At 35.9% G+C, this 16,058-nt stretch overlaps 1 protein-coding gene across 1 annotated transcript in view; it reads left to right on the plus strand.

Moving 5' to 3' along the window:
* The window catches only part of arhgef39 (Rho guanine nucleotide exchange factor (GEF) 39), a 65,337-nt gene that overhangs the window by 15,488 nt on the left and 33,791 nt on the right, over positions 1-16,058 (plus strand). The window contains exons 4-5 of the mRNA XM_056456378.1: positions 4,461-4,581; positions 9,811-9,929. Of these exons, the coding sequence (XP_056312353.1) occupies positions 4,461-4,581; positions 9,811-9,929 (240 nt within the window). The remainder of the gene's footprint in view (positions 1-4,460; positions 4,582-9,810; positions 9,930-16,058) is intronic.

The raw sequence follows: 16,058 nt of genomic DNA on the forward strand, positions 1-16,058 counted from the left end.
TGACGAGAGTAATATAAGGCAAAAGTGGAAGCAACCCAATTATCCCAGTATACACCGTAACAAGTGACAACCCTTTTAAGTTAGCGATCACTAAGCAGCACAGAATCAAAAAGACATTTGAGAGATAAATATTGCGAGTGCATCTTAATGACAGTAAATGTGGTGTGGGAGCTCAAATAGTATCTTATTTGTCACTTTTGAGGGGAGGAGGGGGTCTTTATACAAACCCAACAACTCTGCTATGGCTTTGCTGCTAACTGTTCATTGAAGATAATTAGCTTTCCTCAGTTCTACCACAAATGGTGCCACATTGGTTGAGTTTATGCTCAGGATGTTGCAACCACTAAGAAAAAAAGAGACATATGATGAATGATAACTATGATATGATATGATATGATCATATGATGAATGATAACTAAATCTCTAGTGTCCCCAGAATGGGTCTGTGAAGTTCCTGTTTAAAATAACCCTCAGATATTTGAATATAGCTTCGGGTGTAAGAAAAAGTAATGGTGTTTTTGTGTGTGTCCCGTTAAATGCAAATGATCTGCAGCTTTCTGTAAGAGGGTGGAGCCAATATAGCTGTTCTGATACACCAGAAACAACAAAACAAGTAAATCTGTCATAGCTAAAGAGTCAGAATGACCCGTAACACAAGGTATAATACTTTATTCACTTTTTTAAAGTTAAAGTCAATTAATTGCTTTAAAATTAAAGGAATTTACCCACTTTTTTAAAGTAAAGTTAAATAATAATTTACTTACAGTGCAGCTGCTGTAGCAAAAAAAACAAAATGCAGCTACTGTAGTGGTGCTGTGTAGTGGTGTAACAGATCACAAATCTCACGGTTTGGATCACATTATGGTCTTTTAGTCAGGGATCGGACCATTTTTTCAGATCAGCCAAAAAGGGGAGGAGACAAATCTAATTTGCTTTCCATTTATTACAAAAACAGTGCTGCCAGAAACTTTTGGTTTTAACAGACAGAACTGAGAACCTGTAATTTTATTAAAATTAAAAAGAAATAATCAGCTGAATTAAAATAAATTGTAAATTGGCATGTTTTTGATGCCTGGTTGTCGCCACCTATTGGTTAAGTAATGTAATAGCTGCCTAAAATTTTCATTTTGACCGTCAAGGTAAATGCATATGATGGAGATTCTAATCTTTACCATAAAAATCAGTGGCTTTACTGATGTTTATGGTAAAGATAAACATCAGTAAACCATAAGATTTGTCATTTAACTGTAAACTGTTTATCTCAGTACTTCTGCGTTATTTGACTGTTTGTAACTTCATAACTAACTCAAAGGACTGAATCTCTTAGGATTAATAAACGTATGCAAATCACCATCATTTATAATTTGCGTGAGTGTTGAGATCCCGATCTTATTAATCGTGAAATGATTAATGCAGTTTTCTGGCAACAGTCTTTGAATATAAAAAGCTTCTAATAGATAAAAATATATACATTTTATTTGTTATAATCACACTTCACAAAAGTACTCTGCAGAAACACTTTTTGTCATCAGAAGGGGAAGGTCCCACCCATTAGGGACAATCTCTCCTTCATTAGCATAGGACGTTCTTGTTTTTGAATCTGCCACTATGCTGGCAAACAGGCATTTGTAGCTCCACCTTCTTTTAAAAAAGGGTGGGGAGAACAATCTCATTTGAATTTATAGCAACAAATCACCAAAATGGCACAATTAGGGTCAAAGCGAGTTATAAAACATTATGTGTGTGGTATTTTGAGCTGAAACTTTACATACACGCTCTAGCGAGACATCAAAGATTTATTGAGCGTTTTGTAAAAAGGGGCATAATGGGTCCCCTTTAAGGGAAATCAGATTCAAATAAAATCCCCTTCCTACATCAATACGGGATCAAAATCTGATTGTTGAACTATTATGCTTGAAAAGAAAGGCTTACAAGAAAAACTTGCTGAGTTGTGGGTTGGTAGATGCACCGGGAACTTGATTATAACACTAAAACATGGAGAAAAAAAGTCTGATTTTCCTGATATGTCCCTATTAATGTAGATGAACGTGACACAGGAGGAATGCTAATGCTATCTTTGTCATCTTCCTGACGGCCAGAGCATTTAATTGCCTTAAAAAAAGAGCATAAAAAATGTAAGTCATAATTTCATATTTATCATAATAGCCTCTGGCTGTGAGGAGGAAAAAGGAAACACTGTTTGTCCCGCCCTTTGCCCTCGTTAGAAGTCTTTCGACTGCTCCGGCATCTCCTGATTATGAACAGAGGCTACCTAGGCTTGCAACTTCATTAAAATCTATTTAAATCAACTTCAACCGCAAAAACGCTTCTTCCTCCAGCATGTAAAGAACGTAAAGTCTCAGGGAACATCATTAGGGAGAGTGTGAGCGCGCGTGTTATCCATACCTGTGTTTTCTGTTTGGTCTAAGCGGTGTGTATGTGCGCTAGTTTGGATAATAAGCTCCCTCACATGTGTCAACACCCTCACCCTTGAATTATACCCATGTCACCCTAATGTGCCTGACAGCCGGAGCACCATCTCTTGCATTCCTCTTGAACGCCTTGTTTTGTTCCTGGTTTCGCGATGAGTGCGTTCACTCTACAAAGTGCCACACGCTTGCCCTTGGGCACTAGGCCCCGGCACCCTTGTCTCAAATAAGTATGTCACCCATGGGGAGGGGGGCCCTCGGATGACACCACACAAATCTGACTAAAAACGCTTCCTTTCGCAAATACGTCTACCTCTGAACTAACCCCCCTCATTATTTGTGACAAGAAGCGCCTTGATTTGCGAATCGGTATCAGGGTTATCGTTGCGTTTGGAGTGCACTGGCAAGGCTGCGGGGTAGGGATGTGTAAGAGGGGGCTTGTTATTTATTTAGTGAGTTGGCACAACTTAATTGTCGATGATTTGGAAATGTTTTATGCGGTGTGCGTTAATATGTAATTGTTCAATATTATGACAATATGTTTTTTAAATTACTGTATGTATTCATGCAATATAGTAAATATAATATTTCTTGTTTTAATACATGCTTCATTTAACCATAATATTGACATTTTAAAATTGATACATTAGTTTTTATGTAATCTTTTTAAATGTTTTATTTTATATAAACATTTTACAAACAAACAAATTGAGAGTGAGAATGAAGTCCCATGTAATTCTCAGGTGAGAGTTTTTCACAGACTTTAACAGTGTACAAATCTTTATGGTTCTGTGGGTTTTGTCTTTCAAATCTGATCTTTATTTTGTATTTTCAATTGGATTCAAGTCAGGTGATTGGCTGGGCCATTCTACAGCTTGATTTTCTTTTTCTGAAACCATTTGAGAGTTTCCTAGGCTGTATTTTGAATCATTAGCTATGGATTTTTGGATATGCGTATAAAAATCTGTTGGAAACACCAAGATGCGCATGCATTTTGAAAATAAGCATATGTTTATGAGTATGACTGAGTAGGATAATTTTTTTATTCGATAACAAAAGATGCGCATAAAATACGATGGAAACACTTTTACCGAACAAATTCCAGTATGCGCATTAAAAAAGTCATGTGATTTTGTTATAAGAGATCATGTGATGATAAAAATGTGTGTGAATGGACAAAACCAGCAGACTGACCACATTGTAAAACATCTAAAATGTTGTTTTTGTCATTCTAAAACATTTCACCATTTCAGTATTAGTGTTATGATATTATTATGTACCTCTAGAATCAAGAGCATCTGTGCTCCGCGTCTCACACCTTCAAACGCCACCACGCGTTCATTGCATGTCGGCATTTGTCTTCTAAGGCGCAATAAATTTATAAAGAAAAGATTGACGCAGCTTCTCCTACCACTGCAAATTCCATTTTTTCTTTTAATATTTGCCACCAGTTAATCAGGAAGTGACGCTTTTGTTCTCTTTTGACTCGTTGGATAGAAACGCTGCTTTATTTGCACGTCTTTTATGTGATATTCCTGTTTTGCGCATACATTTCGCATCTTTGAATGTAAATATAGCTAATGTCTTGATGAAATGTCCACTCTGGTTTCATCGTCATCATCCTGATAATGTAGGTGTTGGACTGAAGCAGGTAATATTAATTTACACTGACGAAGGGCAAACCGTCACTAAATAACTCCTGAGAGATTTCAGCTGCTGTCTGGGCGTTCACTGCCTTTTTACACCTCCCTTTCTTCATGTGTTCAATACTTTTTTCCTGTGTTGTTTCGTTTTATTACACATTACTTCATTTGTGAACTAAATAGATTTGTTTTCTTTGCATATATAGATTTCTTTTGTTGTTATCAACATCTGGTGACAATTTCAAGTCAACAACACCGTTAGAAATATATGTATGAGAAAAAAAATTATGTGTTGAGTACTTATTTCCCCCACGTATATACTTGTGACTGATTAAATTAAGTCACCTAAATCAAATCATATTTTCACTCTTCTGTTTTGTCTTAACAGGACGCTACTTGCTCATGTAGAAATGGGGAGGTTTGGCATCGGGTTTGAGGAGTTCTGCACTCATCTGCAGTTCTACAACACATACATTGACAACATCCAAACTGCTAAGAAAGTCCTCATGGTAAGTTTAGTATTTATATCTTAGACCTGACCCCTTTTTCACCTCCGTTAACAGCATTTGGCATTGACCACCATACATTCAAATAGGACTCTTTGTGTTGCACAGCCTTGAGTAATGACAGTGTGAACATGGCTGTAAATGAGTTATTATGAGCATGCATTCCTCTTTGAAAGCAGTCTAATAATTTGCTATTAAAGAAGCACATAGGTCCCCTATATTGGCCTTTCCAGAGCAAATCCATTCTTTTACCTGGATAGAGGTCATCTGAAATAAAGCTGGTGGCTATGTCTATCAATATGAATTCATGAATATGTATTCATTATAGATCTATGGTAATGCACCGGATTGACAGTATGTCATTCTCCACTTCTAATTAGTCCAAACCGATTAAGTCATTGTACAACTCCTCATCCATGGCACCTTTATTCCCCCCCTTGCCGTAGCATATTGTTCAGCTCAACCTTGTGGGAAGAAGGAGAAAAAAAAATAGAAAAGAAGACACAATGTCGGGTCAGTAACTCAAAGATCGCCATTCAAAATGATTGACGTCTGGAATAGTGAAAAAAAATAGAGTCACCTACCTGATTAAGGCTTATGGATGACACTCTGTGCAAACAGATCTCTCCCAGGCAAAGCCCAGCGGTACCATTAGGTCCAACACTACCATCTCATTACGCCTGACTTAAGTGGGCAGCCTCCATCAGTCGGCAGGAAAAAAGTGCGATGGGGAATCTCTCTCTTTGCTAATTAGCTCCTCCCTCGGCAAGGCACCTGTACCCAAGTGTACGGATGACTGATTCCTTGTTAGACCAAATCAGTTAGCGGTTAAAGAATCATCTGTGCGGCAGGCTAATGCTAACGTCTGCGTTCTGTGCATTTACGGTGAACTGAGGGGGCGTTTTTAACATATTTTGTAGACGTACTATCCCGGTAATTGTGTCTGATGCTGAACATACAGTGGGGATCATAATTAGAGAACAACTTATCATTTTCTAAATTGCGAGGTCACTGCTTGGTTCTATTTGAAATGATCCTAAACTCAGTTTTTCAGGAGTAACATCATTTCTGAGAAACGAGAAGTGAGATATTTGAGAAATGACACTGATCAAAATGAGCAAACACTTTCAGATATCTCACAGTTAGCTGTGTTGATTTCTGTTTATCTGACAAAGCCTATTGAACTTTCCAGTTTTCACTGACTTTGCAAGAAAGTGAGCAGAGTTGGTGTATTACTGAAACATCCTAACGTTCAAATCGTATCCTATTTGTTAGGTTAATTTCAGTTAGGACCACATTTTGGACAAAAGCTATTATATAAAAGCATTTCCTGTACGTTTTCTTATCTTAACTACAGATAGGAAAGATGTATTACAGAAACATCCTAACCTGACTAATAAATACTAAAAACTCTTAACTTTAGGGCAACTGGACAGCTATCCTAGCCGTAAAATTATATGAAAGCTATTGAAAACAAGCCTGCATATATCTGTGCTCTTCAACATTTCACATTGCAGCTACTGATGATTGAAAATGAAGAACAAAGATGTTTAATGGTAGAAAGACTCTTAGAGAATCCTGAAGATGCCAAGATCATGAAGATTCCATGCAACATATTACAGTTAGCACAGAAACTGCAACCAGCATTACAACGCATCATGGAGCATTACATGTGTTTCATCTATTTTTTTTTAGACCAGAGATGCCCAAACTAAGGCTCGTGAGCCAAAGTTGGCCCATGGTAACCTTTGATTTGGCCCACCATCCCATCTGGGAACAGATGGAGAATGATGGGGATGATTTCGAGACTGTCAATTCAAATATAAACCTTTGTTTGTTTGTTTGTTTTGTTGTTAAAAGCTGACTGAAATTTAATGTTTAAATGAAATGGTCTAAATTACGATTTTGTTTAAATGTACATACTGTGACCTGACAATGAAGAGACTTTGGTGAACAAATCAAATCAAAGGCAGATTCTGCTTGACTAGTGTATTCAGCATTGAACTCCACTGTGTTATAAATGTGATTATGTTTTTATTGCAATTTATCATTTAAAAAGTTATACTGCATTAGTTAATACGATCGATTTAAATGAATCTTTTCTATTTATTTTGAAATTTTATGAATAATTGGGAAATTAACCATGACAACTTTAATGTAATAAAGTTTGGTATATTTACCTTCGGACCACGGTTCTCAATGATTTATACGAAAAAGTTTGGACACTCCTGAAATTAACTCAAGATCTTCTCGATTTTGTTCAAAATTATGTGATTTTAGTTCGTATTTTGATTTATTTTGAATTACACCAGGCCTTAAGATAAGAAACTTTCTATAACCCTTTTATAAAGTGACTGAAACTGTCAGGTTCTCCAAATAAAGACCAAAGAAATGAACTTTTCAGTCATAGCAAGAGAAGTTGGTCGTTCCAAAGGTGTAATTTCCAGAATATTAAATTTTTTTTTATAATTGCCCAATCTCATTCAAGTTCCTAAAAAAGACTGTTGTTTTATGGTATCCACGAAAGAGCATGAAAGGCATGCATGAAAGGACCGGATAACGCAAAGAAGATGCGGAAATCATTAAAATAATGAAATGGCAGCCCAGAGTCCTAACCTAAACCTGACAAAAAAATCTCTAGAACTCATTGAAGACAAAGTTATTGCTAAGAAACATAATGTCAGCTGTAGATACAGCCTGTATACTTTAAATTAATAAACGATTATATATATTTTGGTTGTAATGTCTCTTTGGGCTACATTCATTTTTCTTCCCTAATTTTAATTGCTTTATTTTCCAGTAAATAAAGAGTTTTGTTGAAGTACCTAGGTTATTTTGTCAAACACAGTTTTACAACCATGGTATAGCCACAACTAAAGTTCCTTCAAATTTTTTAATGATGAAGATTACATTTATTTCTTTAAAAAAATCAAGTGTTTTAAGTTTTTCTCTTATTTTGATCTCCACTGTGTGTTCATATGTTATCCTGGCAGCAAAGATTCTCCATGCCTCGTCTAGCTGCCCGCATCTGCCTGTGTTTATCCGGAGAGAGCCTGGAGCCATGCAGATATTAATGTGTTAATTAAGAGCAGGAATATGTCTGTGGACGATTGACCGAATCTTATTGATTGCAGACTGAGCTGTTTAAGTTAGCATTGATTCCTCCGCTAGACCTACATGGCGGTAATTGCTGGAACATGGGCAGATGTGTTTGCTTGTTCACATGATTCAAACATGGCTGGTCTGTTCTTCAGAATAGATTGTCACATGAAGCTGGCTGACAAAATGGAAATCTAAACTAGTTTATTTGCCATTTATGATCATATACTGTTTAATTTAATTTATTCCAGTGGAAAACAAACACTGTCATACATTTATATCATGTTTTACGAATTGCAGTCACTAAATTGTGATTTTAATAATATATAGTCAAGCATATTTGACCCTTCAAACTACTAGGTTTTATCCAGCAAGAAATTTGGTATGAAAACTAATTATTTAATGCATTTGAATTCAAGTCAGAATTGTTTATAAGTATAAAAGTATACATTATTTGACCCATATTTTGACATTTTATTTTTACTTTCATTTTTTAAAATATTAATTAGTGCAAGATATCATTTTTAGCATCTTTGATTTAATGAAATATCAATTTTTGCTTCAATATTATTTCATCAATCTAGAAAAAAATATATATATAAATATCTGTATTAGGGATGCTCTGATCAGGATTTTTGCACCTGATACTGAGTACCGATTCCTTGTCATGGTGATCAGCCAATACTGAGCACCAATTCTGATTCTTCAAGCTTTATATAACTTTGCCATTGCATAAGCACAATTACCTTTTAAGTATGAGATCTCACCCTACCTAAGATAATAAATTAAGGATGTTGCATACATGGAATGGTCAGAAGCAACTTTAAAAAAAAGAAAACAGAAAACATAGATTTTAACCATGGTAAGAAAACTGACTAATAATGCAATTTGGAAACATTGCTCGTGTTGTAGTGCTTCTGATGCACGGCAAAATCCTCAGAGTAAAATTTACTTAGTTCGGGGAGTATTTGGTCCCTCTTTAAATAAGGGCAAACAGGTTGGTAATAAGTAAAGCTGATGTTTGTGGAGTTGCTTAATGATCCTCTGCTGAGATTTTGAGAGATTCAATGTATTCTAATTCAGCTGATTTCATCTAAGGCTGTGACTGAAGTCATTTATCAGTTCTGTGTTTCTGTTTATTATCAATCATCACCTAATTTATCCTTTCATTGTCTCATTAACTTAAGTAACTTTAACTCAATTTCTTCCTCTGCTTGTAAACTTGTAAACAAACACTTGCGATCGGGTCATGAGATCGGACAGATAAACGAGTACCGATCGAGTCGTGAAACATGATTATCGGCCGATACTGATCTTCGATCTGAGCAACCCTAATATATATATATATATATATATATATATATATATATATATATATATATATATATATATATATATATATATATATATATATATATATATATAAAATATTATTTATTTATTTATTTATTTTATTGTTTATTTATATAGACCAATTTGTCCATTTAATCCATTTAAAATTATTTAATGTAGCTTTTCATGCCTTTTATATAAAAATATTTCTCCAAATCTTTCTCAAAAAGGACAGGTTTTAATCTAAAATGTATTTTTGCTGCCCTTAATAACAGATTCTTCTCACAGCGTGTCTAGCATGTGGTGATTTAATGGCAGTGTGTTTCTCAGAGGGAGACTCCAGCTGCTCTGGCTGTAAATGTTACCCGAGCAGGTGTCGAACACGGTGTGCACAGTTTCAACATGATGAATTGTTTCATGCTCTTGATATGTTTATCTATTATTTACTCACACTGCAAACATAGCAAAAGAAAACTATGCTTTCCTCAAACGGAAGCTCAACAATTTAACACAAAGAAGTGATATTTTGTGCTAATGTCTCTCTGCCATTAGCCTGACATGGCGTGTGAATATTTTAATAAATCGAAACCAGGCTTTCAGATAACAGTTTATGATAAGAGACAACGAAGATGTCTGGTTGTGCATGAAAGAGATTCGGTCTCAATACACAATGTAGTAGACATCAAAATGTTGGTTGGGTGTAAAGTGTGTTATCGCGAGCATTATCAGATGAGCTCTGTTGTTGTATCTTTTTGTTTTCATAAAAGCAGATCTTTAATTCACGATTCATTTGCTTGGCAGGTTCAGGTGAAGAAAAGCAAAGCCTTCAGACGCTTTAAGAAGCTCCAGGAGTCGAGGCCTGAGTTCAGTCAGCAGAAACTGGAGGATCTGCTTGAGCTTCCTCTTCAGCGCATACAGCAGTAAGTCTTCTAGTGTCCGTGTGACGATATTTCAGCTTACAAATGATGGTGATTGGATATCCGAGTTATATTAGTATAGTTCAGTGTTTTTTTTTTTTTCATTCAGTTATTTATCAATTTTTGATATTAAATTGTTCAGGGAGATTTACAAGATTTAAATTTAGATCACTTTTGCTATCTCGTTAAGCTTAGTTTTGTGTAAAAAATGAATAGTAGCTAATTTTAAATTGCTAATAAGTGTTTTCTTTAGCAAACCTTACATTTTAGTATAATTTATTTTTTAGTTTGTACATTATATTTTTTTACACAATAGAGTAGCATTTTTTTATTGACCATTTATCAGTATTTATCATTTATCATATTAGCCAGTGTTACTTTGGGGGGGGGGGGGGGGGGGTTCAGTTGTTATTAAGTGTGTTTTTGTTTTTTATCAGTTATCAACCAGTATTGGAACCAGTATAATGTAAAGAAATGCTGAAGTCATTGAAATAATGAATTGGCAGCCCAGAGTCCTAACCTAAACCTGATTGAAAATCTCTGGGAACTCATTGAAGACAAAGTTATTGCTAAGAAAGATACTTTCAGCCGTGCATACAGCCTAGACACTGATGAAATACAATTTGGTTGTAATGTCTCTTTGGGCTATTCATTTTTCTTCTCTATTTTTTTTACATGTACTTTACATGTACATACTTGTTTTCCCTTTATTTTATATACACTCTCTATAGCTAACATGTTTATTTTAGTTGTATGTTTAAAAGTGGATATAAAACATAATGTTAATGTGATCAGTTATCTGGATTAAATATTGGTTATTGGCATGAAAAAAATAATAATCAGCTTATAAAATAATTACCGGCAGAAATTTTAAGAGTGGTGCATCCCAAGCTGGAAAGAAAAAAATATCTGATGTGAGTTTTTTTTTTTTGTTGTTGTTGAAATTTAGTTTTTGTTGTTTTACATTCTTCCAAATCAATGTTAATATTACATGATAATAAAATCTAATAATAAAATAGCAAATTAAATCATTCATATAATAAAAAGGAGTTAAATGGGATTTCTTTGGCCCTCTGAAAAGACCAACAAGGGGCTAAACCAATATCTTTTTTTACATAAGTGTTCATATGAAACTTTTCTGTTCGTCTTAGTTATTAATTCATACTTTATTATTTATCCAACTGGTGATGGTATCGATGCAGAAATGACACACTTCAGCTAAAAATGTTTTGATTTCATACCATTTAATGGATTCCTCAACCACTTTCTGCAATTGACATGCAAACTTTTCTTTAATCTCATTAAATGTCCCCAAGCATTGAATTCAAGTAAACGAGATGGATTGGTCAGTGGATGTTTTTGTGTGTGTGTGTGTTTGTGTGTGTGTGTGTGGTGTGTGTGTGTGGGTGGGTGTGTGTGTATTTAAAGTTTAAACCATCTGCGCCAGTGAGGAGATTATTGGATCGACAGCGCTGAAATGCAGTCAGCTGTTTATTGCAATGTAAAGCGTTTTGGTTCTGCATCAGTATTTTCTGACACGGGCCAGTCTGCTTCACAGTCTGTCAAATCACTCCGCAAACTTCACATTTTGTTGATCATACTATGCGCGTTTTACTTTTAAAAGAAGGATTTTGGGGATTCATTTGATGGCATGATAACAGAAAGCTGTCACCGCCGGGTTACGCTTTTCATGCTTGAATTCTCCATCCGTTTTTCCCAATGCTTTGGAGCCTCTCAATGACAGACGTAATTATTGTTTGATGTCGTGCTCACACCTGCCTTCAGACTGTCCAAGAACTGTCAAAATCCCTTTTGTTAAGCCGCCGAATTTGTTGGCTGTAATTTCATGCGGTCGTGGTCTCAGCCGTTAATTAGTGTAACAGGGTGCGAAATGAACTAGAACATGCTTAAGAACCAGCGAAAATTACATGGCATTCCTTTATCAAGCTGCTCGAGTCCATCTTAATTAGGCTTTTATGTCACTCCTACTTATTAAATGCAGTTTCTGGCATGAAAGAAGACAAACACAATGTCATTTTATTTTTTTGCAGTGATGATAATTATGTCTTTATATTTATTCTTTATAAGAACGTGGCTCTTTTTTTTTTTGCCAACATGTTGTGGTTTTTATCAAGTCTTGTTTTATGTATAGGACTTCTTTGTGTGGTTTTGGTGATTTGATTGCAGGAGTTTTTTTGTTTTTTTTTTGACCGGCTTGGAATTTGATTTTCATCAGGAAAGGTTGTCCTGATTCATAACTATTCATCACTTACCGTGCCAGTATGTTGCTACATGTTGATGTAGCGTAAAGATAAAAGAAAAATGTGCAAGAAAACAAAATGGTATGTAGTATTATGATAGATAGATAGATAGATAGATAGATAGATAGATAGATAGATAGATAGATAGATAGATAGATAGATAGATAGATAGATAGATAGATAGATAGATAGATAGATAGATAGATAGATGGATGGATGGACGGACGGACGGACGGACGGACGGACGGACGGACGGACGGACGGACGGACGGACGGACGGACGGACGGACGGACGGACGGATGGATGGATGGATTCATAGATAGGTAGGTAGGTAGGTAGGTAGGTAGGTTGGTGGATGGATGGATGGATTCATAGATAGATAGATAGACAGATAGACTCAAGACTTTATTGAATATTAAATGTAATTCTGTTTTGATTTATTTACTGATTTATTAATTTATTGGTTGTAATTTTATAACGTTTTAAATAATTATTTATCCAGTAATAATGTATTGAACATATCAAAATTGGCAAAGGCATATGTAACATTACCAAAAAAGCTAAGACATGCTATTCTTTTGGCTTCTTGATTTTTCAAAGCATGTTTCATATAAATATTAATAAAATAATTTGGGGAACAGATGAAAATGAGCCCGTATGGCTTACTCTGGCTTATTTTCAGTTTCACTGTTGATTAATGAGCATTGTCCTTGTTAAATAAAATAAAATTAATAATCACAGCTGGTTTAAACATTGTTATTATTGTTGTTGTTGTTAGCAGTAATAGTAGTATACAAAAGAAATAGTTAGTGATGATGATAACAGAAAGAATGCTAATCAATTTAAGTATTAAAGCAATCTTCTCATCAAAGGATTGTGTGACAGTCAACACTGAGGCTAAGATATATGTAAAAAATATAGAATTATTTCAAGTTGTAAACTTATTTAACATTGTTACCACTTCACAGATCAAATACATGTTTAAAAACATTTCAAATTTATACAACTTTTGAATGTTTAGCATATTTTTGAGCTTTGACATTTTAAACATTCCAATCATGCTTTAAAAGAGATGGTGATGGTACAAGAAAGTAGGCACTTCTACAGAATGTTCATGCTATTACAGCTAAAGCAGTAAGATCACATACATTTTCAAGTTGCGATCGGTAGGACTGCATCACTTGACATTTTGAAGTCCACCATTGAGCACTGACCAATTGCCTAAAACTACTATGTGCCCACAAACTCTCAAGAAACCATCCTTCAGAAAGCATGCAAGATATATTTTCCAATCTGTTTTAGTCGCACAGCAAACCACAAGACTTCATTGCCTCCCCCAGACGTTCCTCCACCCAGTTATCATCCTCCTAATATCTCCGGGAAGTGTCGAAGCTCCGATGTCTCAATCAGCATGTTCAAAGACGCCCTTGATCTAAACTCATCCTCTCAGGCCCTGATCACCGTGTTTCGCCATTGTCCCGCCATCGATTCCTGACTCCGCGCTCTGGGAAGGCGAGGACACACAGGATCCGAATAATTGTATGATGATCTTAAGTGGCGAGGCAGAAGAGCTGCATTCTGGGAGAGTGCAGATAATCAGGAGCACTGCCTCTAACTGGGGAAATTGTTGTCACTTATTGGGCTGGAGGATGATGGATGGCGAGGATCATCATGGTGGCTGCTGAAGACGTGGAGCAGGACTTTGGGGAGGGAGGAGAAAATCAGGCCTGTTATTAAATGGCATTTACCGCAGCTGCATTTCGTGGCTCTCTCTCTTTCTACTCCTGCACAGTCCTCTCTGTGGTCTTCCTGACTGATGATGGATGTTAAGTGGAGTGCTGGAGAGATGAATGCGCCAATATTCAGATTCTGGGTGATTATCGATGAGCTGATAGATGTTAGGATTTACTTTTTTTATTCTGCAAAGTTCTTTGTCTATTGAAATTATTTTTGAAGCTATTTTTAATTTAATGGGTGAATGAAAAAATGTATGTATACAATTAGATATTCACTAATCTACCCATGTAACTTGTTGTCTGTTGGTAATCAGTCGTTCTCTCATTGGCTGTCCTTCCATCCATCCATCCGTTTGTCTATCCATCTATTCTACCTTCCGTCCATATAATAACCATCCACCCATCCATTCGTCCGTCTGCCAATCCATCCATCCATCATCTGCTCATCTGCCCATCCATCCATCCATCCATCCATCCATCCATCCATCCTATTGCCCATCCATCCATCCTATTGCCCATCCATCCATCCTTCTATCCTCATAATGTCTGTCATAATGTCTATCCAACTATCTTTCAAAATGTATTTATTCGTCCGTCCATCCGTCCGTCTATAGATCACGTCTATCCATCCTTCCATCTATATATGAAAATATCTGTCCATCCGTCCTTCTATCTATATATGAAAATGAATGTCTGTCTCTCCGTCCGTCTATCTATATATCAGAATGTTCGTTGATCTATCCGTATATCTATATATCATAATATTTGTCCGTCTATCTATATATCATAATATCTGTCCATCCATCCGTTTATCTATATATCATAATATCTGTCCGTCTATCTATATATCCTAATGTCTGTCCATCCATTTATATATCATAATTATATATCATAATGTCCGTCCATCCGTCCGTCTACCTATACATAATAATGTCCATCTATCCATCTATTTATACATCAAAATGTCCATCTATCTGTCTATCTATGTATCATAATGTCCATCCATCCATCCGTCTATCTATGTATCATAATGTCAGTCCATCCATCTGTCCGTTTATCTATATATCATGATGTCTGTCCATCCATCTGTCCGTTTATCTATATATCATAATGTCTGTCCATCCATCCGTCTACCTATACACCATAATGTCCGTCCATCCGTCTACCTATACATCAATTCAATTCAATTCACCTTTATTTGTATAGCGCTTTTACAATGTAGATTGTGTCAAAGCAGCTTCATATAAAAGATCATAGGAAACTGAAAGTGTAGTTCAGGTTTTAAAGTTTAAGTTCAGTTTAGCTCAGTTCAGTGTGGTTTACTATTTAGTACCGAGAGTCCAAATTCTGAAGAGTAAATCCATCGATGTGCAGCTCTACAGATCCCGAACCATGCAAGCTAGTGACGACATCTAAATGTCCGACCATGTCTCTATCTATACATCATAATGTCCATCTATCTACATTTTTGGGCCTTTTTCATTGGTTACCAAAGCTTTTAAATTTTGTCTCTATAAACTTGTCTCATTTCCTTTTATTCAGTTTTACTCCCTTTTTTTCCAGTTTTGGATCTTCAATTCAAATTCATTCCAAATCTTCAAATAACCGCCAATAACTGCTTTTTTCATATCATCCTGTAAAATACCATCGTGAATTCCACCTCAAATTAAAAGTGAATCCTAGTTTGCATTCAGATGGAGTGAAATGACCATGATATTGATTGTGTCTAGCATTAGTTCTGGCTGGTTTAACGCGTACAGTCATGAAAACAGGCGTGTTTTTAGCACACTTTCACAGCTCCATAATGGATTTGAACATCCTCAACATTGACGTAGCGAAGTGCCATATAAGAGGTTAATCCTTGGTTTTGTGGCTTCACTCGGAGCGGGTCAGAAGGTCACGGCCGCGTCTCTTTTACATGCAGAGAGCCTCAAAAAGCGGAGGAGGACTCGTGTTAATGGAGCCGAGCCATTATGTAGCCGATAGTGTCAGGGCTGTTATATGGGACTGTGCTTACACAGCAGATGGGTTCAATTCAATCGGTGCTTCAAACGCAACATAATGAGGAGTTCAGGAGGTTTCCGCGCCGCTTGTGTTTGTTTGCAAAGGTGTTGATTGAACTCATTTAAAAGCA

The sequence above is a fragment of the Danio aesculapii genome, chromosome 4 (assembly GCF_903798145.1).
Source record: "Danio aesculapii chromosome 4, fDanAes4.1, whole genome shotgun sequence".
NCBI classification, from domain to species: Eukaryota; Metazoa; Chordata; class Actinopteri; order Cypriniformes; family Danionidae; genus Danio; species Danio aesculapii.